Source organism: Micromys minutus, assembly GCF_963924665.1.
Source record: "Micromys minutus genome assembly, chromosome: 14".
Taxonomy (NCBI): Eukaryota; Metazoa; Chordata; class Mammalia; order Rodentia; family Muridae; genus Micromys; species Micromys minutus.
Window position 1 is genome coordinate 29,289,748 of NC_137983.1, and position 25,384 is coordinate 29,315,131.

Sequence of the window (25,384 nt, forward strand, 5' to 3'; positions counted from 1 at the left end):
CCCACGAGTGTGTGTGTGTTGTGTATTTCTGTTCCTGTTAGTGGAGAGGTCTGAAACTTCAAGTATTTTTGTCCAGCTTACTCTCTCTTAGGGTGCTCCAAGGATATGGACACAAAGAAAGGAGCTGGGACCTCCCAAAGATAAACACCAGGATATCCCAAAGATAGGAACCTCTTCACCAGGTAACAAGGATGAGTCCTTTCCTCTACAATCATAGGCAAGTTGTAAGCTGCGGTTTGTAAGATAACCGTTCATTGGTTCCAGAAGCACTTCTGACTACAAACTAACTAGAACACACAGTGTAGAAATGGTGCAGATTCTGGAGAATTCTTTCATCCTTTCAACCTCTGTGCACATCAAGGGAGTTTAGAGGCGAGTAGCCAGAAAAAAAGCCTCAAGACCCAAGGGGGTCTTAGGAGCGGGGAAGGATGCTAACCAGTCCAAGCAGAGACTCGGGCAAAGCATTCCAAGAGGATGTCCTGATAGGATAAAAATGGAAGATGAGTGGCTGACAGGGAGACATATGGCTGCGACACGGGTGGCTGCTTTGTGAAAGAGTCAGAAAACTAGCATGAGCAGCAGCGCCACACTGACCAGACTCAAGTCCCAGCCCCACAGTGACATTAGGACTCAGAGCTAGAGTTCTTCTCTCCCACGTCCCGTGTACCCAACCCCTGCAGATCTCTAGTGAGAAGAGTTCATCGCTAGCCCTTATGGTGTGCTGGGTGGGACACTATGCTTTTCACATGAGTCACAGACCGTGCAGCCTCAGCTTGGAGGACAACCCTAAGCGTTTTAGACTGGATCATCATCATGAGGCCCTGTGTTCCTCATCCTCCCAGCCACATTAGCATGAAGGTGCTGATATTTCCTTTTACTGACGAGAACCCTGAAACTTGGAGAACCGGCCCCTCCCAAGCCCTCTAACTGGCTCTTCTTGTCTAACCCACTGTCTGTCACACAGACTTGATCATAAATGTCCATGAATGAAAGGCATGGGTTTCATGCTACCAATCCAAGACAAACTGATAATTGGTAACAAATCTGGCCAAGAAGTAGTGCCTCTAAATGTGGCTAGCCTACTTCACAACCCCCTGACACACACTCACACCCTCCCAAGCCTCCCAACACACTTGTACACACCCATGGCAAAGAAAAACTTGCATGATCTCATGAAATCAGTTTATTAGTAGAAATCGAGTTAAGAGACACAAGGCTCCTTGCTCTACTGAAAGCCAAACTAAACCATCTAGAATTTACTACTGGAAGGCAACTAACCATAGGAAAATGGTCAGGTGTTAGGCATCTACTACCTAAATGATGGCACAAGATGCACGTGTTACCATTTCTCCAAACCATGGTTCTGGGTTCTCTCTACCTCCCCTGCCTTGGCTTCCATGAGGCCCCATGAGGCAAACACTATCATTATCCTGTGTTGTAGGCAAACAGCCCAAGGCCAGAATGGTTAGGACACTACCCAAAGGCACGAACTTTATCCAGAAAGAGCTGGAACCTCAGGATAATTGGAAGCTCCATCTAACCCACTTTTCCCAGGGCCACTCATCCATCTAAACTCAGACTTCCTGTCTTGGACACCATTTTAAGATGGCATAAAATCAAAGATGCATTAAATATCCACATTCAACCTTCACATCAAGAATTACTTGATTGCATTCTTCCACATGCAAGGAACTGTGCCAAGTGTCAGCAGGGATAAAGACTGCAGTGTGCCTGCTAGTCTGCATTTCAAGTATTTGCAGAGGGCCTGTGCTTACTCAGTCTCAGCTTAAGAATGTGCCAGAAAAGAATGACTCTATGATACACTGGGAATGGTTTCATAGGAACAGAGCTCAAATGCTTGGAAACAGACACCTGGGAAAACATGGTGAAGCTGTCTGCCACAGGTACATTGTTTTTAAAGGAAGAAGTTATATGCATGAAAACTCACAGAGGACCAAATATACAAATAAACAAACCTTGAAGTAAATATAGTTCATTCTTTCTTTCTTCCTTCCTTTTCTTTTATATTCTTTTTGACACAGGGTTTACTTTGTGTAGTCCTGGCCATCCTGGAACTCTCTCTGTAGACCAGGCTGGCCTCAGACTCACAGAGATCTGCCTACTTTTGCCTTCTGAGTTTTGGGATCAAAGGAATGAGCTACCACTGCCTGGCTTGTCAATACAATTCTAACCTCTGAAATCAGTTGGAAGAGAACCGGTAAAGTACTTGGCTTGCAAGAGCAAGTGCCCAAGTTCATCCCTAGAACCCACCTTTACAAAACAAACAGCAACAAAAGTATCTGTGATGGCAGGTGGCGCAGCAGTGGTGAGGTGGAGACAGACAGACAGATTCCTGGGCGCCAACTTTGGTGAGGTCTAAATCAGTAAGAGATTCTTTTTAAAAATATCAAGATGAAGGTGGGTGGCTCTGGAAGCTGAGATAGTTCTGTGGCTTCTACACACACACACACACACACACACACACACACACACACACATTCTTATACTCACTTGCATACACTCACACATTCACACTCTTACAACTCTACACACACACCACTCACACATACTTTCACACTCTCACACTCATGAAAGGCTGGACTCCCGGGTCCCGGATCCTCCGACCCTCAAAGTTCAGGTTCTCCGCACCTCCTAGGAAAGGAGACACCCCAAATCACTCACAAGAAATGGTCTTGATGCAAACTGCAAGAAGATTTTTATTCCGAGCGCGCTTGGGGCCCACAACCTTACACCACATTGGAGTAGAGGGCTGCGGACCACGAGGGCAGAATCGGAACAGATTTTATATGGCTCACAACAAAGCCCGCCAATCATGGCAAAGCCCGCAAATCACAAACCAATCATTTCATAGCAAAAGCCTGTGAATTACAACCAATCATTGCAAAGCCCGCGAATCACAAACCAATCATTTCCCTGTAGTCTCAGAGGTCTGTATTTGCATGGTTTCCTGGGTGGCGGTGGCAATGACGGTCAAGATATGTCACTAGGGCAGGGGAGGGGGGTCTATTGTGAGAGCAGTTTGCAGAGGCCAGATAAGCGGTTAGTCAGCTCATCTCTTCACTTACTAGGCCCCGCCCACCGCCTGCCCTACTCCCTTTCACCCAGTTTCATACAGAAAGCAGGCTCTGGAGCACCAAGGAGTGTGACTTTATACCTATTTACTGGCAGAGTCTGGGTCTGGAATCTGAGGTATTTAGGGGTTCTTAGGCACAGGGGTTAAGGCTCCTTTAGCTTGGGGTCCTTGGAGGGGTTAGGCTATATTTTTTATCCTTTCACTCACATCTTCTTGCACACAGGGAATCAGGTTGAAATATTTCAATTATTATTCATCATCCACTTCCCTATCATCTTTAAATCCATATACTTTTAAATCCACATCCATAACCACCTCCTATTTACCTGTCAATCATATATCCATCCATCCACACATCATTTATCTCCTTGTCTGGGTACTATCCAATCAACAATTCCAGAACCTTTCATGTAACGACAATATTTAGATTCCAGCAATGAGCTATGGTAATGTGAGTGAAATGTGATGCTGAGCTTTCGGCTACGGCCACTTATGCCTGAGTCTTCCTGTTACTCAGAAATGGCACCGCAGGACAATGTGCATGACATCTCTCCAGCTTTGCAGCTTCTCTGCTGTCTGTCTGTCCACCTGTCAATCTGCTTTTCTGCTGGTCTGTTTGTCCGTCTGTCTGTCTGTCTGTCCATTTCTCACTCTCAAGTTCTCTCCACGGCACAGACCGGACTCTGAACACCATTCCAGAATTTTCCCCTGCCACCCCACTCTCCTGCTTTATCATTGCCCTGTTTGCCTCTCTATACAGAACATCCTTTGTCACCATAAACCAAAATGAGGCCTCCTAGGATAATACTTAAAAGACACATGTAGCTCTCCACTGCCTCCACAGGAACAGGGCATGGCTGCCTCCAACTATACTAGTCAAAAAAGGTGTTGAGTTCTGAGAAAATTAGCTAACCCTTCTGTGATATCACCCTGTAACGCAGAAAGGTATCCAAGATACATACGTTAACTTATGGTTGTGTATAATCATTTCCACACATGTAAAAGGAAACATGGAAAATTCTACAGTATAGTTAACAGTGAATATTTGGATCCTTGTGGTCCCTTCCATTTGCTTTGTGTAGCATTTAAGTTGGTGTTTATCTCCTTGAGATGGACTCTCATGTGCCCACAGTTGCCCAGCCACTGGATGTGAGTCTGAGAATGCCCTTGAAGTTTGAATTCTCTCTCCTCTACCTCTTGAGTGCCAGGGCTACAGCAGGGGGTCACACACCTAGTTTTATGCAGTGCTGGGGATGGATTAGAACTTCATGTTTATCAGGGAAACATTCTTTCCATTGAGTGACATCTCCCAGCCTGTAAGTTCATAAATCATGTGAGCATGTGCTGATGTGTAATAAGAGAAAAACTACCACAAAAGCAGCCTGGGTTAAACCTCACAAGACCCGCCCAGCAGACACTCTGTAGACACTGGATCATGTGTACTTTAAATATCTGAGCTGACCTCACATCACCTTTTTAGAATATAAATTTCCAACTGGCAGAGCCAGCAGGAATTCCTTTGGAGGCATAAAAAACCCAGGATGTCATACATGCTGGTTACAAAAATAATACCCACTGGTGTGCAAAAAGTGTTCAGCCTTGAGCTGTTTTCAGTCTTTGTACTTCCCTGGAGCTTAACCCCATTCCCCTGCCCTCCCCCCACCCAGCTTCCTAGGTACTGGCCTCCCAGTCTCACCAACACCATGTAGAATAAGCTCATTAGCATTTAGATAAACGGGGGGTGGGGGGGGCTCTGCTCATTATTCTAGAAAGAATAGTTCTGGAAGACAGAAAACAATGGAGCAAGCCTCTGCCACCCTTGCTGGAAAAACAAGCTGAGGCCTCCTAGTGCGCGTGGCCACAGCCACAGTGAGTATATTATGGCCAGCTAGAATAGTGAATGCAGAAGCCATAGGACCTGGATTCATGTGTACTACATGGAGAGCTCACCTTGGAGCAGGCCTCCCCAGGCTCCCTCGAGAACCAAAGCCTGGTGAATCTCTTTAGTTACCTAGAAACAGGAAGACACGGAGAACCTATAGGAGCATTGAAAACTGGGCTTAATCCCCAATTCTTAACACCTGGTTTATTGAGTCTCCAAATTTATTAAGAATAATAAGTTTCACGTGCTGTGGCTGCATTCATCCTGCCGTGGGTCAAGCCTGCTCACTTGTAAAATGAGGAGTCCAAATAAGATAAGTCGCCATTGCATATTCCTGACTCCTACAGCCACTCTCCATTCACTGACTGCCTTCTACAGTGCAGGTGACAGGGAAAAGTTCCCCATAGTCTCTCATTGCTACTCTGAAATTCTGGGTCTGGTACATGTTTCGTGCCATTTAGTTCACAAGCTATTTCTGGCTGGAGCCCATTTTGCTTTTACTTCTCCTGTGGGTCTGTATGGTGTGTGTATGTGTGTGTGTGTGTGTGTGTGTGTGCAGTGTATATGGTGTGTGTGGTGTGTTGCATGTGTGTGGTGTATGTGTGTAATATGGAATGGTGTGTGTGTATGTATGTGTATGTATGTATAGCGTGCAGTGTATATGGTGTGTGTGTGTGGTATATATATGGAGTATGATATGGTGTGTGTGTGAAACTTAGGAGAGTTCTTATTCATAGGCTATTAGACTCCATTCAGCTGAATACCTATTAATCTCAAACTGTGACACACTGGAGCAAGTGGGGTCACCTCTTTTGCCATCTCATATAAATAATTGCTTCATTCTTTTGCTTTACCCAAATGCCTACCAGCCGGATGTACCATGCCAAGAGTCACCTAGGAAATGAATACAGCAGAGGACACGCTTTCATAGCAGTTTTGGTCGACAACACAGAGTTCCATACTTTGGGTCACCTTGCCCGTCTCAGCTACTGACAGGTTCATAAAGAGTGTCAGTGACATTCCAGGGAGAGCTAAGCTGATGGCACTGACCTCGCTTCCAAACGAGACGCCATGGCTTCTGTGTTCTGAGAGAAGGGGAGAGTGGTGAGGTCTTGGGCAGCAGGATTGACGCCCAGGGGAGTCAGGATAGAGTCTAAAAGGTGACAGGATCTTGAAGCCACATGACAGGGCAAACAAGTCAGGAATTCAGGTCAAGTGGGAGGCTCAGGACAGACGAAGGCATAGAGACTCTACAGGCAGTGCAGGAGGGTGGGTGGCGCTGTCAGGAAGCTGAGTCCAGACAACAGCAGACATCTTGTGAATATATCCCCCTTTTGAGGCATACCCTTTTGAACAGTTGCTTACCACAGGACATAAAGTTCTCTGTTTTATAACCCACGTCCTTTATTCCCCTTTTCCTGCCTTCCTCCTCCAGCAAACCTTTTAAAGAGTTTTACTTAGACTTTATATATTGAAATTCTTGGTAAAAATGTTCAATAACATCAATTTTTATTTTTGCAAATAAAACCCCAGGCCTCACCCACATGTAGACACATATTTGTTAAAGCAGGATTGCATTAGGAAAGTGAGCAGAGTCGCTCAGTGACACCCTAAACTATTTCCAGTGGATGACAGTCTCCAAGATTGTCATCTGCAAGAGTTTTGTCACACCCCTAGCCTGTCTGACTTTACCATTTCTTTCTATATTTGATATCATGCAGCACATCTGGGAAAGTCACATAAAGACTTTTCATAACATTCAAGAGAGGATTTTTTAAACATTCTTTTTAAAATAAAAGCAGAAAGCATTTCCTCCTTCCTTCAAAAGTATGTGGAAACAGGGGGTGGGGTGCCGGATGGCTGGATCTTACAGTACCCCCGGGCAGTTAGTGTGAATCTTTCAGTGCTGTGGACTGTGCTATGGGCCCTCCCTAAATGCAGCAAATAACCATGAGGACCAACTTTTAATGAGGAAAGGTTTATTTGGGCTGCAACTTGGTGGAGCCAGTGAAGATCATCATTGTGGGCATACACGGCAAAAAAAAATCTATCTATCTGTCTATCTATCTATCTATCTATCTATCTATCTATCTATATATCATGGAATTTAAGAAGCTGAGACAGAGACAGAGAGAGACAGAGAAACAGAGACAGAGAGACAAAAGACGGACAGACAGTGTGAACAAGTGTATATGTGCACGCACAGAGACAAAGCATACGCGCGCGTGCGCGCGCGCACACACACACACACACACACACACACACACACACACACACACACACACACACACACACACACACACACACGGAGAGACCGGCTGGAGAGGGAGCAGTGTCTCAATAGTCCCTTCAAAGACGCGTCTCTGATGGCCTAATTTCCTTTCCCTAGGCCCCACTTCTAAAGATCTCAACAGCACCACTGGCTAGACACCAGGCTTTGGGTCACAGTCCAGACGCAGACTACAGCGAGGGACATCTAGTCTATAGGAGACTGAGATAGGAGACTGAAGCCTTTTTCAGAAAACTAAGTTTCTGACAGACTGGCCAGCTCCCTGTGCTTTGCCTCTTTGCGATACAATAGAACGGATAAAAATAGCTCAGCTTCACGGAGAGGCTTACTACACAAGCCAAGTGCTTTCCACACATGACCTCATTCTATGCTGATAACCCGAGAGGAGACCGATTCTGTTATTACCCTCCCCCACCTATGCCCCAAAAGAAACATAGCTGTGATTTTTCTGCACCGTCAGAACATTCAGTACACCCAGAGAAGACTTGTACCCTGCCTTTCCACCAGTCTATCTCTAGGGACATGTGGGGGGGGGGCTGTTCTGGTGCCATAGAATGTCCTACCTTCAGGGTGGGGCGAGTTTTTATTTTTAATTTCCAGGGTGGAAATTAACTTGAAGATAGGCATCAGAGGTTGGCTACAACATCTACTTTTGATTTTTTTTTGCCACACTGAGGACTTTATACAGCATCTTGGTACTCTACGGCTGAGCTCCACCCCCGGCCCTGAGAAGCTCCACCCCGGCCCTGAGAAGCTCCACCCCTGGCCCTGAGAAGCTCCACCCCGGCCCTGAGAAGCTCCACCTCTGGCCCTGAGAAGCTCCACCCCCGGCCCTGAGAAGCTCCACCCCGGCCCTGAGAAGCTCCACCCCCGGCCCTGAGAAGCTCCACCCCCGGCCCTGAGAAGCTCCACCTCTGGCCCTGAGAAGCTCCACCTCTGGCCCTGAGAAGCTCCACCCCGGCCCTGAGAAGCTCCACCTCTGGCCCTGAGAAGCTCCACCCCGGCCCTGAGAAGCTCCACCCCGGCCCTGAGAAGCTCCACCCCGGCCCTGAGAAGCTCCACCCCCGGCCCTGAGAAGCTCCACCCCGGCCCTGAGAAGCTCCACCCCCGGCCCTGAGAAGGCTTTCAGTTTGCTGTTGCTCTAATTTTCTCACAGTTTTTGTGACCCAAGGCAACTTCATGAGGGGGATAAAGCTTTATTTTAGCCTATAGGTTAGAGTCTATTTTTGAGACAAGCCAGGGCAGGAACTGAATGAAGCAGAAAGCAGGGAGAAACACTGCTTGTTGGATCTCTCTCAAGCTTCAACGCTTTCTCATATAGCCTACCATGGCCACCATTGTCCTGAGGATGCTACCACTCACAGAGTAGTAGGGCTTCCATTAAAAGTCAAGACGATCTCCTTCGGATATGCCCGCGGGACTCTCTGGTCTAGGTTCCTCAATTGAGGCTTTCCTCTCAGGTGATTCTAGGCTGTGTCAAGGACCCAACCTGGAGCTCCACCTAAGGAGAACGAGTAGCAGAACCCACATCATTTTTATTTGTTCTGCCAGGAAAGCCCAGCTTTGAAGGAAAACCAAGTTTGAATTTGAAACAAGTCCACCTAACAGAACGAATTTCCTTATGTGCACTGAGGTGTATCCACAAGCACAATTAAAGCCGTTTTGTGTGTGTTTTCCCATAACGAGAGAGCTGGGGAAGAACGATGCCTTCCTGTCCACATACCACCACCGGGTGTTCACATTACGCCGGTTCTTCTCTCTCAACAGTGAGTTCTTTTTGGTCATAAAGACTCCCTCACATTCCTTTCTTTGAAAATGCCCTTCGGATGGTTTCCCGTCCCCGTGTAAGCCGAGAGACAGGCTGCTTAGGAGACTGGCCCGCAGCCCACTGCTTGCTTCCCTGGCCCACCCTCCTTTGTGTAGTCTGTGGGTGGAGTGAGCTGTTGCCCAGTTCAGCCAAGTGGAAATACAGATGCCTTCTCTTCTCCTAAAAGCTATTTATTGTTCTCAGAGGAGCCAGCCATCAAAGAGCGCTGAGCCCCACCCACTCCTCCCAGCTTCCAGTTCTTGACTGAAAAATGTTAACACCCTTCACCACACAACACAGACACATCCTGAAAGATAATGTTTGGACCCTTCCTCCTCCCCGCCCCCACCCGCTCCCTGGTGGAGCAGGTCTAGGGTAAGCCACCCTGTCAGCCAAGCATTTTAAGAATTGTCTCCCCACTGCGAGGGCGCACAGCTCACACCTCCTCCCTTCCAGCAGTGATTTATTTAACCCTCTGGCTGAGCCGCGCATTCCAAATTTCTTACTTTGTTTTCCGACTCAGAAGTGTGCCAAGAACTCCCCCTGTTCTCCCCACCTGACCTGTGTGGTCGGCAGAACTGAAGGAAGGGGGATGTTTGCAGAACGGATGGGGATGAACCTGGCTGATGCGCCAGTGGGAGCTTATCACATGATCTGGACCATTTCACTAGAATGTCTCGAGGAGGCACTCACGGGAGGGGAAGAGACAGTGTGGCTAGTATTCTGACCTAAACATACATCTTTTTTTTTCTTTTTCTCTTCCTTTCTTTTTTTCTTTAAAAGATTTATGTTATGCGAATACACTATAGCTGTCTTCAAACACACCAGAAGAGGGCATCAGATCCCATTACAGATGGTTGTGAGCCACCGTGTGTTGCTGGGAATTGAACTCAGGACCTCTGGAAGAGCAGTCAGTGTACTTAACCACTGAGCCATCTCTCCAGCCCCCTCTTTCCTTTCTTTTCTTCCTCTTTTTCTTTCTTTTCTTCTTTCAAGACAGTTTTTCCTGTGTATCCCAGGTTGTCATGGAACTTGCCCGGTAGACCAGGCTGGCCTCAAGCTCAGAGATCTATCTAACCTCCCGAGGGCTGGGATTAAAGGCATGAGCCACCACCCCCTGGCTGTTCCTTTTTTATTTTTGAGACAGAATCTCACTATGCCCAGAACTTGAAATGTAAACCAGGCTGGCCTTGAACTCACACAGCCTCACCTGCTTCTGCCTCCCTTGTGCTGGGACTAAAGGCATAGGCCAAGGGGAGGTGGGGGAATGCTCATCCTCCGGTCTCAAAGAGGTAGGATGCCTACGCAACTGGAAATGATCCAGTGTGGAAATGATACCCTAGTCTACCTCAGCACCCAAAAATATAGCCCCTGTTACAAGTTGCCATAGCCCGAGGGACCTTGTCTGTGCTCTGTCTAGCCACTCTTCCTTTGCGATCTTTTACTGAAGACAATTGTAACACCGATAAAGCCTGCCACCTAGTGGGCATTCTGATTATGACATGATTTGCAAATGACCCACTTAGAAGCTATCCCAGGAAGGCAAATTACATTCCACTTACTAGTTTTCAGTCTTCAACTGGAAACTAGATGTATTAAGATAGTCTATCCCAGGATGCAGTGAGTACATCTCTCCTGAAACTGGCTCCCCCTGGCTAAGAGGGACTTGGATCTAAGTGTACTCCATCACGGATCTAAGAGACCCATCACGGATGGCGGAGGATGACTGCTCCAGCCAAACCTAGGGAACCAGCCCAAGTTCTTGGACTCACTCTGTGGCCGAGCCGCTCCAGCCATCAATCTCTGCGAGTCATTTGCCTCACGGGAGTGGTTGCTAGACGCTGGAAGAGCGCAGAGAGAGGAAAAGAAAGCTCAGTGGGTACGAAGTTCTAATAGGCTGAGGAATTTGGTCCTCCGGTAGGGTGACTGGTGAGTAATATTTTTGGGTATTTTACAATAGATCATTGTGAATGTCCCCAGCACAAAGAAATGAGAGTTGTATGAGGTAATAAATGGGTTAAACAGTCTGATATGATTAACACACATTATGTACACATATATACTCCACTGCACCTCTGCTAATATACGTGACCACTATATGTCAAAGGAAACAAGGCTTTGAGGTTAACAGCACTGGCTGTCTTCCAGAGGACCAGGGTTCAATTCTCAGAACCTACATGGCTGCTCACTGCAGTTCCACAGGGGTTTCCTACCACCTTCTTCTGGCCTCTGCAGGTACATGATATATATGAAGGCAACCCTCCATCCCCGGTACACATCAAATAAAAAAAAATAAAAATAAGAAAGTCAGGTTTTTAAAAACAACAGAAGCCAAGGATGGTAGCCCATACCGGTTATTCTCAGTACTTAGGACACTGAGGCAGGAGGATGGTCATGGGTATGAAGACAGCTTGGGTTATAAAGTAAGGACCTGTCTCAACAACCCCCCCCCCCACACACACAAATGAACAAGTAAGGAAAAAAGGGGAAAGGAAGGACACCTTAAGTAAAAAAGTTTTTTTTCTATTTTTTTTTTCAGCTTGAAAGTCCGGTGACGGAGCTGGTTAGGGTTTCTTGCTGCACAGTCATGAGGACTCGAGTTCGGATCCGGGTGCCCATGTAACAAGCCAGGGATTCCACAAAACCTGGAGCTGCACCTCTCTGGCTTTTGTGTGGACACATCCAAGAACAAACAAGGAAACAAATAAAGTCTTTAAAAATTGCAGAAATTAAAGCTTAAACAGACCTGTTCCAGGCCCCAGGTCACATCAAGCACCTAACTGGAGACTGGCTCTCAGCTCCTGTAGACACCATGGCTTGCTCTCTGACAACCTGTAGGAGGCATTGCATCGGGTACCAGGGCAGAGGCCTCCTCCATCTCTGGTAAGAGACGAGACCTTTGATTGGATGTGTATATCAAAGACACAAACATCCAAGTGATTCCTTCCTTCTGGTGGTGTAAGAGCAGGGAAGGGGGACACAGGATAAAGGGACATTAATAATTCTATGCCTCCAATTTCTCCAGGAATTAGGCAATGACCTCAATAGCTAAAAGAGAAGAAAGGTAGTTAAGGACAAAAAAAGAAGTTGAGCTTTATAATCGCAGCACTGGGGTGTCTGAGGCAAGAGAATCATTTTCAAGGCATCAATGCCTAGCTACATATCAAGATTCCATTTAAGAAAAATAGGAAGAAAAATTTAAAAGGGGGGGGGGCAGGGGAAAACATGAACTCGATAGCGACCTTTATTCACCATGGTCAGGCGGGATGGTGATGAGCTGTCTGCCTTTCCTTTTTTTTTTTGCTACACACATGCAGTGCATACATAGAGTGCACATGTATAGTTCACACAAGCAATGCATACACCGTGTACACATGGTTCTAAGTATCTTTGAATGTTGTGCGAGTGGGTGTGAACTGACTTCTGAGACTATGACGACACTGTCTCAGGGTTTTACTACTGTGAACAGACACGATGCCCAAGGCAACTTGTAGACAACATTTAATTGGGGCTGGCTTACAGGTTCAGAGGTTCAATCTATTATCAAGGTGGGAGCATGGCAGCATCCATGGTGTAGGCATCTTCATTTGAAGGCAGCTAGTGGAAGACTGGCTTCCAGGCAGCTAGGATGGTCTTAAGCTCACACCCACAGTGACACACCTACTCCAACAAGGCCTCACTTCCTAATAGTGCCACTCCCTGGGCCAAGCATATACAAACCATCACAGACACCAAAGGCACTTCCTGATTTCTGGCATGAGGCAGAAACCATCCTAGGTGCTAGGAATCTGATCAGTAACTAGCCATGACATTTGCCACAAAGGGGTTCTTTATGAGAGAATGGATACAAACATCATTCTACAGAAAAATTAGTCAACTAAATGAGCTCTCATACACTGCAAAGAAAGGGGAGCAGATGTGCTTAAGTCTTCTGCATCAGCAGATTGGCTTTGCCGAGTTCTCTTGCCCTTGTTAGTCTTTGTCATGATTGTAGGAAACGAACACACCATGGATATAAATCAATACATGGGCTTAAGAACAGTTTGCAAAGCAAGAAACACAAATGGCCGGGGATCTTTTTTTTTTTTTTTTTCTAAATGTCGAACAGCTCTAAAATTTCAGGGAAATGCAAATTAAACCTCCTTTGAGATACTGCCTCATACCAGTTTAAATGGCTCTCAACAGGAAATCTGACAAACCTTGGTAAGGATGTGGGGAAAGAACTCTTATTCACTGTTGGTGGAATTCACTGCACAGGCAGCAGATGTGCAGCTTGGTCTTCATGTGGGTCTGAACAACTGGAACGGGGCTGTCGCAACAGCTGTTGCCTGCATGTGGGGTGTGTTCTGGTGGGGCTGCCTTGTCTGGCCTCCGTGGGAGAGGAAGCACTTGGTCTCCCAGAGACTTGAAGTGCCAGGGTGGGGGATACCCAGGAGGGATCCCACCCACTCAGAGGAGAAGGGGAGGGGGAATGGGAGAAGGATTGTGGGAGGGGGTGACGAGGAAGGAAGCAGAGAGTGAGTTGTGAAGTGAAGAAGCAAATTAAATATTAAAAATAAATAAACCAACGTAGCTGACTGGATAATGAAAGCGTGGCACCTGCACAAAACAGAGTATTGCTTAACTGTAAAGAAGAATAAAGTCATGGAATTCACAATTATGTGGATGGGCTTAGAATGTAGACTATTAAATGAGGTCAGCTAAACAGGAAAAGAATAAAAATTAAAAAAAAACCTTGCACGGTCTTCCTCATCTGTGATTCTAGTCTAGAATGTATGCACGCATCTATGAAAACGGCGGTGTGTGGGCGGTTTATACCGTTGTCAACTGGTTGTAAGCTTACATTGTAGATGGATTGTGGATTGAGAATTTAACACATACATTTGATCAACTATTGATTGTTGAGCCATGATCTAACTGGGCTGTGGAAAATGGAAGCTAAGTTCCCGGCTGGCAGGGGGACAGCTGGGAGAGGGTGGCCCGTGGGTCTGAGAGTACTAGGTGGCAGTGTGGAGCCACTAAGATACCCCATAGTGCCATGTGGCCCTAATGGTGCTGGCACTATCGAGGGATAAAAGGTTACCACAGTTTTATTATTACTGCAACAAGCCCCATAGTTGAAGGCTGGAGAGAAGTCCCTCCACAGGAAGGAGGACACAGGCTGAGTTTCCTACTGTTCATGGGTGCCAGGTACCAAGGACAATGTCAAGAGTCTGGTTTTTATAGAACTTGTATCAAATAAATCAGTTTTCTATGGTTTTTTTGTTACAGAGTTCTGCCTGGGTTTCTACATTTTTTCATGATTCATAGGGGTCACATCTGTTTTGTTTGAAGGTCTCCACTGTTCATGAAACAAATGCTATTTAACAGTGAAAAGCCAACCCACACCCTGGTTCTGGATGCTCCTCTTTGATGCAGTCTTAGGCTCATTTACTTTTGAGTCTTCAAAGCTCTGTGTCTACAGGGCTGAAAAACAGGTGTTCTGGGATGACAGGCATCATTAAACAGATAATGTAATATCCCACACTTTCATCCAAGTCTCAGTGAAAAGTGCAGACTTCTGAGGAAAGCAAGCATGCACCAATGTGCAGAGAGGTGCAAAGAGAAATCAGAAGGAACCACCAGAATGCGCCCCCAGCAAGGCCTGCCATGGTTTTCCCAGAGAACATGCCTAACTAGGCTTAAGTGAGTCAGTATCTAGGGACCAGGTGGGCTCCAGGCAACGAAAGGAGAAAGCTCTAAGTCCCAGGAGGCTCACACTTCTTGGAGCATCTTTTAGAACCCCAGCCAGTGAGAACAGAGATGCTACAGTTGGCATCAGAGACTTCTGCAGAGGGTGCAGATCAGAGGCTCATCCATGCAGGAATAAGGTTGACCTCTGTTCACAGAAAAATATATTCTAAATGACAAGTAAGGGGAGACACAGCTTCGTCCTCCTCAACATTCCTAGAAGGGCACTGGAGGAGTCCTAGCTATGATCTGGTAGTTGGTGATTGACTGGGTTGGGGGTGGGGCCCAAGGGGGCGGGGAGAAGGTAAATTGTTCTCCAATTTGCTGTTTGAGTGCTAGTGGGCTTCTTGAAAAGGTTGAGTGTAAAAGTAGAGTTTCTGGGGAAAAATGAATCTGCTGGTGAACATGCAGAGTTTGATGACTGCCTCCCACATTCCTTTTCCCATTCCTGTCACCCCAAAGAGGCAGCACCCTATACTTCCCCACTGAAACATAGAAAATAAGACCTGAAAGATGGTATTACTCAGGGCTCTCTAGAGGAACAGACCTTAAATAAATTAAATATATGTGTAATATATGTATTATATAGTATATTATATGAGATTATATGAGATATAGTATATTATGAGTATATATATCTGAGATTATATACTGGACTTCCAATGAAATAGGCTCTAATGCCAGCAAAGGAATAGGCTTGCCAGTGAGAGCCAGAACAAGTAAGCAAAGAGTTGAAGCTTCCTTCTTCCTTCCTTCTTTGATTAGGCTGCCAGCCTAAGGGGTGGCTCTCGCCACCTCAAGAAATCGAGGTCAGAGGTGGATCTTCCCACTACAAAAGATCCAGATTGAAAACATGTCTTTCCACTTCAAATGATTTAAGGAAAAGATCTCACAGGTGTTCCCAGTGGCTTGAGCTTTAGTTAATTGAAGATACCATTGAAAGTCAAGAATAGCCATTACAAGTCCTCCCTTGTCAACGTGACCCACAAGGCCTTATATCATACTTCATTTCTGAATGAAACAGTAACCAGGTCATGATGCCTAAAACGAAGTAGCGATTGCATGTACAATGCAAGTGCTTTAAGGATTTTAGAATGGGTGTCAGTGTCTCTTGAGGGAGATTCTCAGCAGGTCTTGGCTATTTTTCTTGAGGTGTGACCCATACCTTCATTCCTAAAGTGTCCATGCCCTTTGTCATAATGCCTGGATTAGGTTGTCATAGTTCCTCACAGATTTTAATCACTGGACATGGTAGTACCAAGAGACACCCTAAATGATCCACTACACTCCAGACATAATAAACTTTCTCATCTCCACTGTGGAGAAGCAATTCAATTTCACCTTGATAATCTAGATCAATCACCCCTCCTAACACTGCTATTTTTTTTTTTTCTTAGCCGGTTGGGTTTCAGGGCATCAGAAGCCCAAAGTGTCCAAGGGGAAATCAGATTCCAATTCAACAGCCTGTTTGTTGTGGCTCCTGGGAGTGAACACTCCCTTTGCCGGTAACAAACCTTCTAAGCCAGCAGAACTTCAGGTAGGAACAGGAAGCAAGAATTTTCCTAGTGAGTCATTAGAAGTAATACTGCACGAAACTATTCCCTTTCCTACCCCTCGATTCCTGGACTTGTGGATACTAGCTAAGGGGGAAACATATTGTGACACATTTTGGATGTTGATTCAAAGCATATACCATCTTCTGGAGAACCCTGCCCCAGATCTTCAGGCTGATGCTATATAATTAGTGCTGTGACTGTGTCTTCAAAAGGCCATTACATCTTTCTATCTGGACAGCTGTTTCAGGTTGATGGGGAAGATGGTGAGACCTTTGTAAAAACATTCGTACAAAACACTCATGTAAGTTATAGTCTTCATTCTTTCAACTGGTCATGTGGCCTTGGCTGGTACTTATGGCTCCATAAACGTGGGCCCACTTGTCACATTTCTCTGGCTATCAAGAGAGTTCTTAGGCTAGAAGTGGTACCATGTGGAGTGCCATCATGATGAATAAGTATATTAATAATAATATAATACTTAATACAATACAAAGTATTTTCCTTTCCATAGAGGAAGTGTTGCAATGTAGTCACCTGCCACCAGGTCTCTGGTTGGTCATTCCAGGAAATGGTGCCCTAACTGGGGATGCTCAGTATTGGTCTATGTTTTGGTACATCTGGCACTCAGCAGCACCTGTAGCTTTGTCAGCCTTGGTGAGTGGAAGTCCATGTATTTGAGTCCATACATGACCCCCATCTGTCAGCCTGGCTACTTTGTACATGGGCCCATCTGACAACTGCAGGGATGGTTAGGAAAAAGAGACTGACTGTCCACAGAATGGGTCATCCAATATATTCTGCTGAAGCCACCTTTTGATGAGCATTTACCTAGGACAAAAGAATATCTTCATATCCTTCCCCATTTGGAGAGATCTACCCATATACTTCCCCAAATGTCTTTCTCATCAATTTTTCAACCATGTTCTTCCAAGTCCCTGACCATCCAGCCAAACACTGGCTGTAGCCCACTAGTGAATAATCACACACATGGCTATTTTTCCTTCAAAAATGCATATATGACCATGAGAACTGGCAGAAGCTCTGTCCACTGTGAGACACTGTGTCACAGTGTCTTTCCTTCACTGGTGTTTTCAGGGCTGTTCCAGAAAGAGGTTGTAACACTGTAGCTGTCCACTTTTGGCTTGTTCCTGCCAACATGCAGAAAACCAGGTTCCAGTCTTCTCTTCCTCAGCCAACCATAGGAAATGCACTGTATGCTATAGGTGCATGCTTGCCAGTACATGTCTGTAATATGTGTAGAAACCATAGGCATTTGGGTAACTTCTCCATGTAACTTTCTGTGCCTCCATGACCCACTCAGGACCAGCCACATATATACTACTTCAGCTTGATAATAGATTGTGGCTCTGCACATCTACTTTATGGCTTATGGGGTCAGATAACACCCAGCTCATGATGGTCAGTTCAGGTTGCATGGCAACTTGGTGGCTCATGCTTTCTCTCTCAAAGGGAGAAGAATTGTCTGCAGATGAGAGTAGAGTCTTGCTCCAAAATCCCAAAGGTCTCTTCTGTGATTTACCTATAGGCACATGCAACAGGATCCAGACAACATCTCTATCTGCCACTGCCAACTCAGGTTGGCTGGGTCATATGGTCCAAGTGGTAGAGCAGTCTACACAGCAGCCTGGACTTGAAGAGTTTTCTCCTGTACCAGGCCCCAATCAAATTGAAGCCATTTGGTATATGGGCCAGTACAACACATGAAAATGAGGAATATGCTGTCATTAGAATCCAAATAGTCCCACTAAACATGTGGGAAGAGCCACTCACAATAACTTATCCTTCACCTTAAAAGGAATATCTCTTTATGGCTCACACCATTGGACTCCCAAGAATTTCATTGAAGTAGAAGGCCCTTGGTTGAATTTACTTCTTATCCTCTGATGTGTGACCAACAAGTCCAAAGAACTTGCTGTCTTCTGCTTACTTGGTTCAATCAGCATGTCATCAATGTAGTGTACCAATGTGATATTTTGTAGAAGAGACAGATGGTCAAGACACAGGGCAGGGGAGTTAATATATCCCTGAGACGTTTATAAATATATATATATATATATATATATATATATATATATATAATATATATATATATATATATATATATATATAATATATATATATATTATAACCCTGGGAAAGTATACTGCTGGCCTTGGCATCTGAAAGCAAACTGCTTCTGCTGATCCTTTTGAACAGGTACTGAGAAAAATGCATGCACTAGATCGATAGCTGCAAACAGTGTAGTAGGAAATGTGTTAATCTGATCAAGTAAAGATGCCACATATGGTACAGTAGCTGCAATTGGAGTCATTACTTGACTAAGTTTGCAAAAGCCAACTCTTATTTTCCATGAACTGTCTTCTGCAATGGCTAGATAGGAGAGTGAAAGGGAGATTCGGTGGGAACCACCATGTCTGCATCTTTCAAGTTCTTGATGGTGACACTAATTCCTGCACTTCCTCCAGGGATGTGAAATAATATTGTTTTTGATTCAATATTTTCCTTGCAGAGACAACTCTAAACCCCAACTCACGGAATCAATGTGAGATTTCTGCCAAACTTCTAAGCATATATATCCCAAATATACATTCTCAGACTGGGGGAAGAACCCCAGGATGACCTTGGGGACCCATTGGACCTGTTATGAATCAGACTTCAGCCAAAACTCAATCACTTGACTTTCATAAGCCTCTACTTTAACAGGAAGGCTACAATATTTGAGTTCTCCCAGAATCAGCATCAATTCAGAAACACAATCCAATAGACTCTGGAAAGTCTGATTGTTTCTTTCTCCCCAGTGTAAGTTATCTTTATAAAAGGCCATAGGTACCTCTGGGGAGGAGGTGGAGAAAGGGTAACAGTAAAACTCTTAGGTATTTTACCAAGGGAAGCCTATTCATTCCTTCACTCAAGGGCTTCCAGGTCTGCAAACTGGCTCAAGTCTGGAAGCTGGTTCAAAGGCTAAGGCTCCCTTCTGCCACCATTCAGTGTAGCCTTTCATTTGATATTTCCCCACTGAAATGGACAAAAAAGAAAAATGCAGTAGGCTTCTTATCTACTCCATGCCTGGAAGCATCGTGATTGATTAACTGGTACCAAAGTTCTTACTGAGTCATGTACCATAAAATTCACTTTGCCTGTGCTGGCCGTCATTGGTTAGGCCATTATCAATATTGCTTTGCCTGTGCTGCTCATGAGGATAACAATCACCTTGCCTCTGGAGGCTCACGGCTATCACCTGCTACTTTGGGATCCAACTAATCCCACTGCATTTCATTCATGAGGTACAGAGCAAGGGAAAAGAGGACAATGACGTTCTTCAAATGTGCTAGTGTTCCCTCACCATTCTCTGTCTTACAGGGTTAACGTGGGCATGTTTCCTGGGTCTTTTGTTTGTGTAGGATTGGGTTTTACATAGCATACTCACTCTAGCATTGCTTTTTTCTGAGCCTTAAAGTTCCTTCATCAACACTAAGCCAAAGGATATCCGGCATCTCCAACCTCTTTTCAATAGGCCATCTTTTGACAACTGCTTCAGACAACCATTCAACAAATATTTATTTATTTTTAAAGATATGTTTCTTTATTTTATATATGTGAGCATACCATTGCTATCTCAGACACACCAGAAGAGGGCATCAGATCCCATTACAGATAGTTGTAAGCACCATGTGGTTACTGGGAATTGAACTCAGGACCTCTGGAAGAGCAGTCAGTGCTCTTATCTGCGGAGCCATCTCTCCAGCCCCCTCACCAAACATTTAAAACATTTAAACAAACCACTGACACCGTCTTTAACTCCGTGAGCATATTATGATCATGATGTCCTACACACTTCATTTTGTGCCAAGGAAACCAAGACCCAAATTACTTAGGCGACTTCCTTCAAGATACATTTTTAACTCCAAATACATTCCCACACACTGCAGTTGGAGTTCAGGGCTCTCTCAGTACCATTTGAAGTAGGCTCTCCAGTCTTGCTTTCCAGAGCTCAGAGCTGTGTATGTACACACACACACACACACACACACACACACACACACACACACACACTTGTGATCTAGACCCCAGTACCTCGAACACACCAGATAAAATCTCTATCACTGTGAACCAGCTGTTCACCTTCAATCACCTTAACCTCTATTTCTGAAGAAGCTCCGCCCCCAGAAGGTAGTCACTCAGACATAAAAAAATTTTTGGTCTTTGTACCAGTCATATGTATTCATAAGAATAATTGATATATATAATCAGATACAGCTGGAAGGTTTCATAGCAACTGAAACTGGTCTCTGGGCAGTTTGTTCATAGGAACCCATCTGGACATTTTGGTGTCCCTATCATAGTTTAAAAAGAACAACACACACTGACTACATTATTTTCACAAAATTAATTTTTAAATACTCATTCCTGTGCATTGCACTCTTTAAAAAGTTTGGTTTCCTATTTATTTTTGGTCACATGGTTTCCTACAAAACTCTTTCCACCAAGGGAAGCTGTGGATGAGTGTCAATTTTTTAACTGTGGGAAGAATTTCACTAATTTCTGCCAAAGATCATAAAGCAACCATTGTTCATCATCCACTCTTTGGTTTGAAGACAATATGTTAAAAATTTTATTTTAGCCTCAAAGATATTATTCAAAATCAGCAAAAATATGAACTAAAATCCGCCCTTTTGAAACCAGAACACACACAGATGGGGGGGGAGGGAGGGAGGGAGGGAGGGGAGAAAGAGAGAGAGAGAGAGAGAGAGAGAGAGAGAGAGAGAGAGAGAGAGAGAGACAGACAGACAGACAGACAGACAGACTTTGGAACACTGCAACCCAAATGGAATGTCTCCATCAAATTCCCCCCCTCCAAGCTCAGGGAATATAGAGGATGAGGAGGAAGAATGTGAGAACCAGGAGAGATGGGGGACAGCAGAGAACAAGTCCCTTTGAGTCAATCAGTGAGCACAGGGCCTGCACAGGGCTGACCTGGTCCTCCACACATACATTATGGCTTCCAGTTTAGTGTTCTTATGGGACTGCTGAGTGTGCAAATGAGTGGGTCTCTGATTCCTGTGCCTTTTCTTGGGTTCTTTTCCCTCCGTTGATTTGTCTTATCAAACTCTGAAGTGACGGGTAGGTGTCTGTGTCATCCCATTATAGTTTATCATTACCTCTTAGAAGCCTGTTACTTTCTAATGAGAGACAAAGGATAGTGGATTCAGGAAGGGAAGTGGGGGAGAAACAGAGGAGTAGAGGGAAGAGAAACAGGAATCCGGTTACATTATGTGAGAAAAATAATCTATTTTTAATAAAAGGTGAAAATTTCTTTAAGACCAAAACATTATTCTTTTGTTAAGACCCCATCTCCCAATGGTGGCCACCCAGGAGGCTGACACTGAGGACACATGTTCTACTTTATAGCCATGTGGAGTATGACAGTGGATGTCAGAGGTAAGACATCAGATGAAGGAAGAAAAACTAAACCCTTGGCCCAGGACCATGAACAGAAAGCCAGTGATGCTTACGTGAGGCGGGAGTCCTTGAAGGTGTCCAGGTAGGCGGGATAACTCCACTCCACTTTGCTTCCCTTACATCGGAGCTCTACAGTTTGCCCTGCCATGAGACTCACGGTGGCAGCAGGCTTCTGGAAGCGGCCATTGTCCATCGCTTGTACCATAATGGACTGGCTCTTTGGGGCGGAGTCAGCTGAGTCCCTGTCCTTTATCTTAGGAATCTTGGGCTTGGCCTTTTTGTTGGTTGGTTTGATCCTGTTTTCTCCTTGTTCCTTTGGACGCTTGTTCTTAGGAGGATGTTGGCCAGCAACTGCAAAGATGTGAGAAAAACACTGAGTAACATTTACCGAGTATAAGAAACCCACAGCAGGTGACCTCGATGCTCCCTGGCCTATGCCCAAATTCTTTCAGCCATAATCATAAGCAATAAAACCATTTTTCTTCATCTGTTCTTTAGTTTTCAGACAATAGCTTAAAAGAAAATATATTTTGGTTTCAAGGATATTATTCAAAATCAGCAAAATATAAATTAAGACAGAGGCATAGACCAGATCTTCAAGATCACAGAAAAGTTCCTCAAACTTAGGAATGACATCCTTAAGAAGCCCACAGAACAACAAATAAACAAGACCAGAAAAAAAAAAAAAAAAAAAAAAAAAAAACATGGCATATCACAGTTAAAACACTAAGTATACATGACAAAGAAAGTATTAAAACCTAAGAGAACAAAACCACAAGTCACATATAAAGAAAACCCCATCATAATAGCTGCTGATTTCTCAATGGAAACTTTCAAAGCTAGAAGAGCCTGGAACAATGTATTACAGGTACTAAAAGGCTATGATAGCTCATCTTGATTAATATACCCAGCAAAACTATCAGCCATAATCCAAGGAAAAATGAAACTTTGAACAGCATAAATGGCCCAAAATCTAGTGCCCAACAAGACAAATCTAAACAAAATACAAAAAGCATTATTTCAGGTTGAAGAAAGGAATGAGCAAAGCAGAGAGTCAAAAATACAAAGGTGTGATTATGAAAACATACAATACCACTGGGAACACAAACAATACCCAACCTCAACAACACAGTAACGCCAACATTTCAGTGATAACTTCTAAATCACACTGGCCTTGATTCTCTAGTTAAAGGACATCAGCTGACTGAACAGATCAAGAAACAAAATCCAAGAAAAGTATCTGTTTTAAGATAGACACCTCTTTAAGTAAAAGGTTGAACAAAGCATTCTAACCAAATGGGAACAGGGAGCAAGCAGGCGTTAATATCTTAATATCTAGCAAAATAGGCATCAAACCAAAACTACTCAAAAGATATAAAGAACGACACTTTATTCTAATCAAGGGAACATTTAACTGAGAAGAAATTTCTATTCATTACTATATGAACCAAATTCAGCAGCTTCAAATTTCAATCAAAAGAATTAGCAATCATATTTAAAGACAAAGATGAACATCATTCCATTAATAGCAATTGATTTCAGTATCTCACTTTCTCCAATGCACAGGACATCTGAACAAAAATAAAGAGAAACATTAGTTTTAATTGACATCATACATTCAATGTACTTAACAGATGTCTACAGAATATTACACCGAAACACCAAAGAATATATATTCTACTAAGCAGCACATAGAAGCTTTCTGGATAGATCACATCCTGGGACAATAAACACATCCTTAGTAATTAAAAAAGATTGAAGTCACTTTTTGTATTCTATCTGACACAATGCAATTGTTTTAGTCAGGGTTTCTATTCCTGCATAAACATCATGACCAAGAAGCAAGTTGGGGAGGAAAGGGTTTACTCAGTTTACACTTCCATATCTCTGTTCATCACCAGAGAAGTCAGGCTTGGAACTCAAGCAGGTCAGGAAGGGAAGCTGATGCAGAGGCCATAGAGGAATGTTGCTCACTGGCTTGCTTCCCCTGGCTTGCTCAACCTGCTTTCTTATAGAACCCAGGTCTACCAGCTCAGGGATGGCACCATCCACAATGGGCTGGGCCCTCTACCCTTGATCACTAATTGAGAAAATGTCTTACAGCTGGATCTCATGAAGGCATTTCCTCAACTGAGGCTCCTTTCTCTGTGATTAACTCTAGCTTGTGTCAAGTTGACACAAAACCAGCCAGTACAGCAATAAAACTTAGAATCAATTAGTGAACAGATGCCTAGAAAATGCAGTTTCATGGAGAGTAAACAAATACCTCATTACTGAATGACTGACCATTAAGTCAAAGAAGATCTCAAAATAATTCCCAGATCTAAATAAAAATGCAAACATGATAAACCCTCTGGGGCATATCAGAAGCTGTCCTATGAGGAAAATTTATAGCTCAAAGTGCCTCTGTTAAAAATCAGGAAGAGCACCAACAAATGGCTTAAGAACAAACCAAATCCAAACCCATTTGATGGCAAGAAATAATGAAAGTTAGAGCCAACTATCAGTGAAGTAGAAACAAAACAATACAAAGAGTTGACAAATCTCAGAGCAGGTTCTTAGAGAAGATAAACCAAATTGACAGATCCTTGGTCTCACTAACCACAAGAAAGAGAGGTCCCAAATTTACAGAATCAGAAATAAAAAGTGAGACAGTTAAACAGATGCCAAAGAAATTCAGAATATTACATGTGAATGTTTATTAAAACCTATACTCCATTAAGCTGAAAGACCTAAATCAAACGGATGAATTTCCAGATTCAGCCAAACCACCAAAATTAAATCAAGAAGTCTTTTTTTTTTTTTTTTTCCCTAAAGGAAAGTAATAAAAAAAACCTACTAGGTGAAAAGTCCAGGGCCGTACAGTTTCACTGCAGAATTCTACCAGGCATTCAAAGACCTACAGCCAATTCTTTATTCAAAACATCGAAACACAGCTGGTAGTGGCACGTGCCTTTAATCCCAGCACTTGGGAGGCAGAGGCAGGAGGGTCTCTGGGAGTTTGAGTCTAGCCTGGTCTACAGAGTTATTTCCAGGACAGCCAGAGCTACACAAAGAAACCCTGTATTGTAAAAACAACAACAAAACAAACGAAAAACAAACAAACAAACAAACAAAAAAAAAAACAAGAAGCAAAAGAAAAGGAGTACCCCCAAACTCCTTCTACACAGTGAGTATCATTCTAACATTCAAACCAGGTGAACACAAAAGAAAAAGAAAATCACAGCCAGCATCTCTGATAAACAGACTTAAAATATTTAATAAAATACTTGCAAACAGAATATAGATATCTATCGAAAAGATGTTCCATCATGACCAAGTTGACTTTTTTCCTGAAATTCAGGGAAGCTTCACGATGCTTAAGTCAATAAATATAATAAGCCATTTCAATGGCCTTAAAGACAAAAATTATCATTGACACAGAAAAAAACTCTTGACAAAAATCCAATATACTTTCATGATAAAAGTCCTAGCATGTAGGGCTAGAGAGAACATACCTTAACACACTAAAGGCTAAATATGAGAAGCCCACATTCAACATAAC

At 44.0% G+C, this 25,384-nt stretch overlaps 1 protein-coding gene across 1 annotated transcript in view; it reads right to left on the bottom strand.

The window, feature by feature from the left end:
* PDGFRL (platelet derived growth factor receptor like) overlaps positions 1 to 25,384 on the bottom strand; it is a 47,198-nt gene that overhangs the window by 14,443 nt on the left and 7,371 nt on the right. The window contains exon 2 of the mRNA XM_080928300.1: positions 21,894 to 22,191. Coding sequence (XP_080784426.1) covers positions 21,894 to 22,191 — 298 coding nt within the window. The remainder of the gene's footprint in view (positions 1 to 21,893; positions 22,192 to 25,384) is intronic.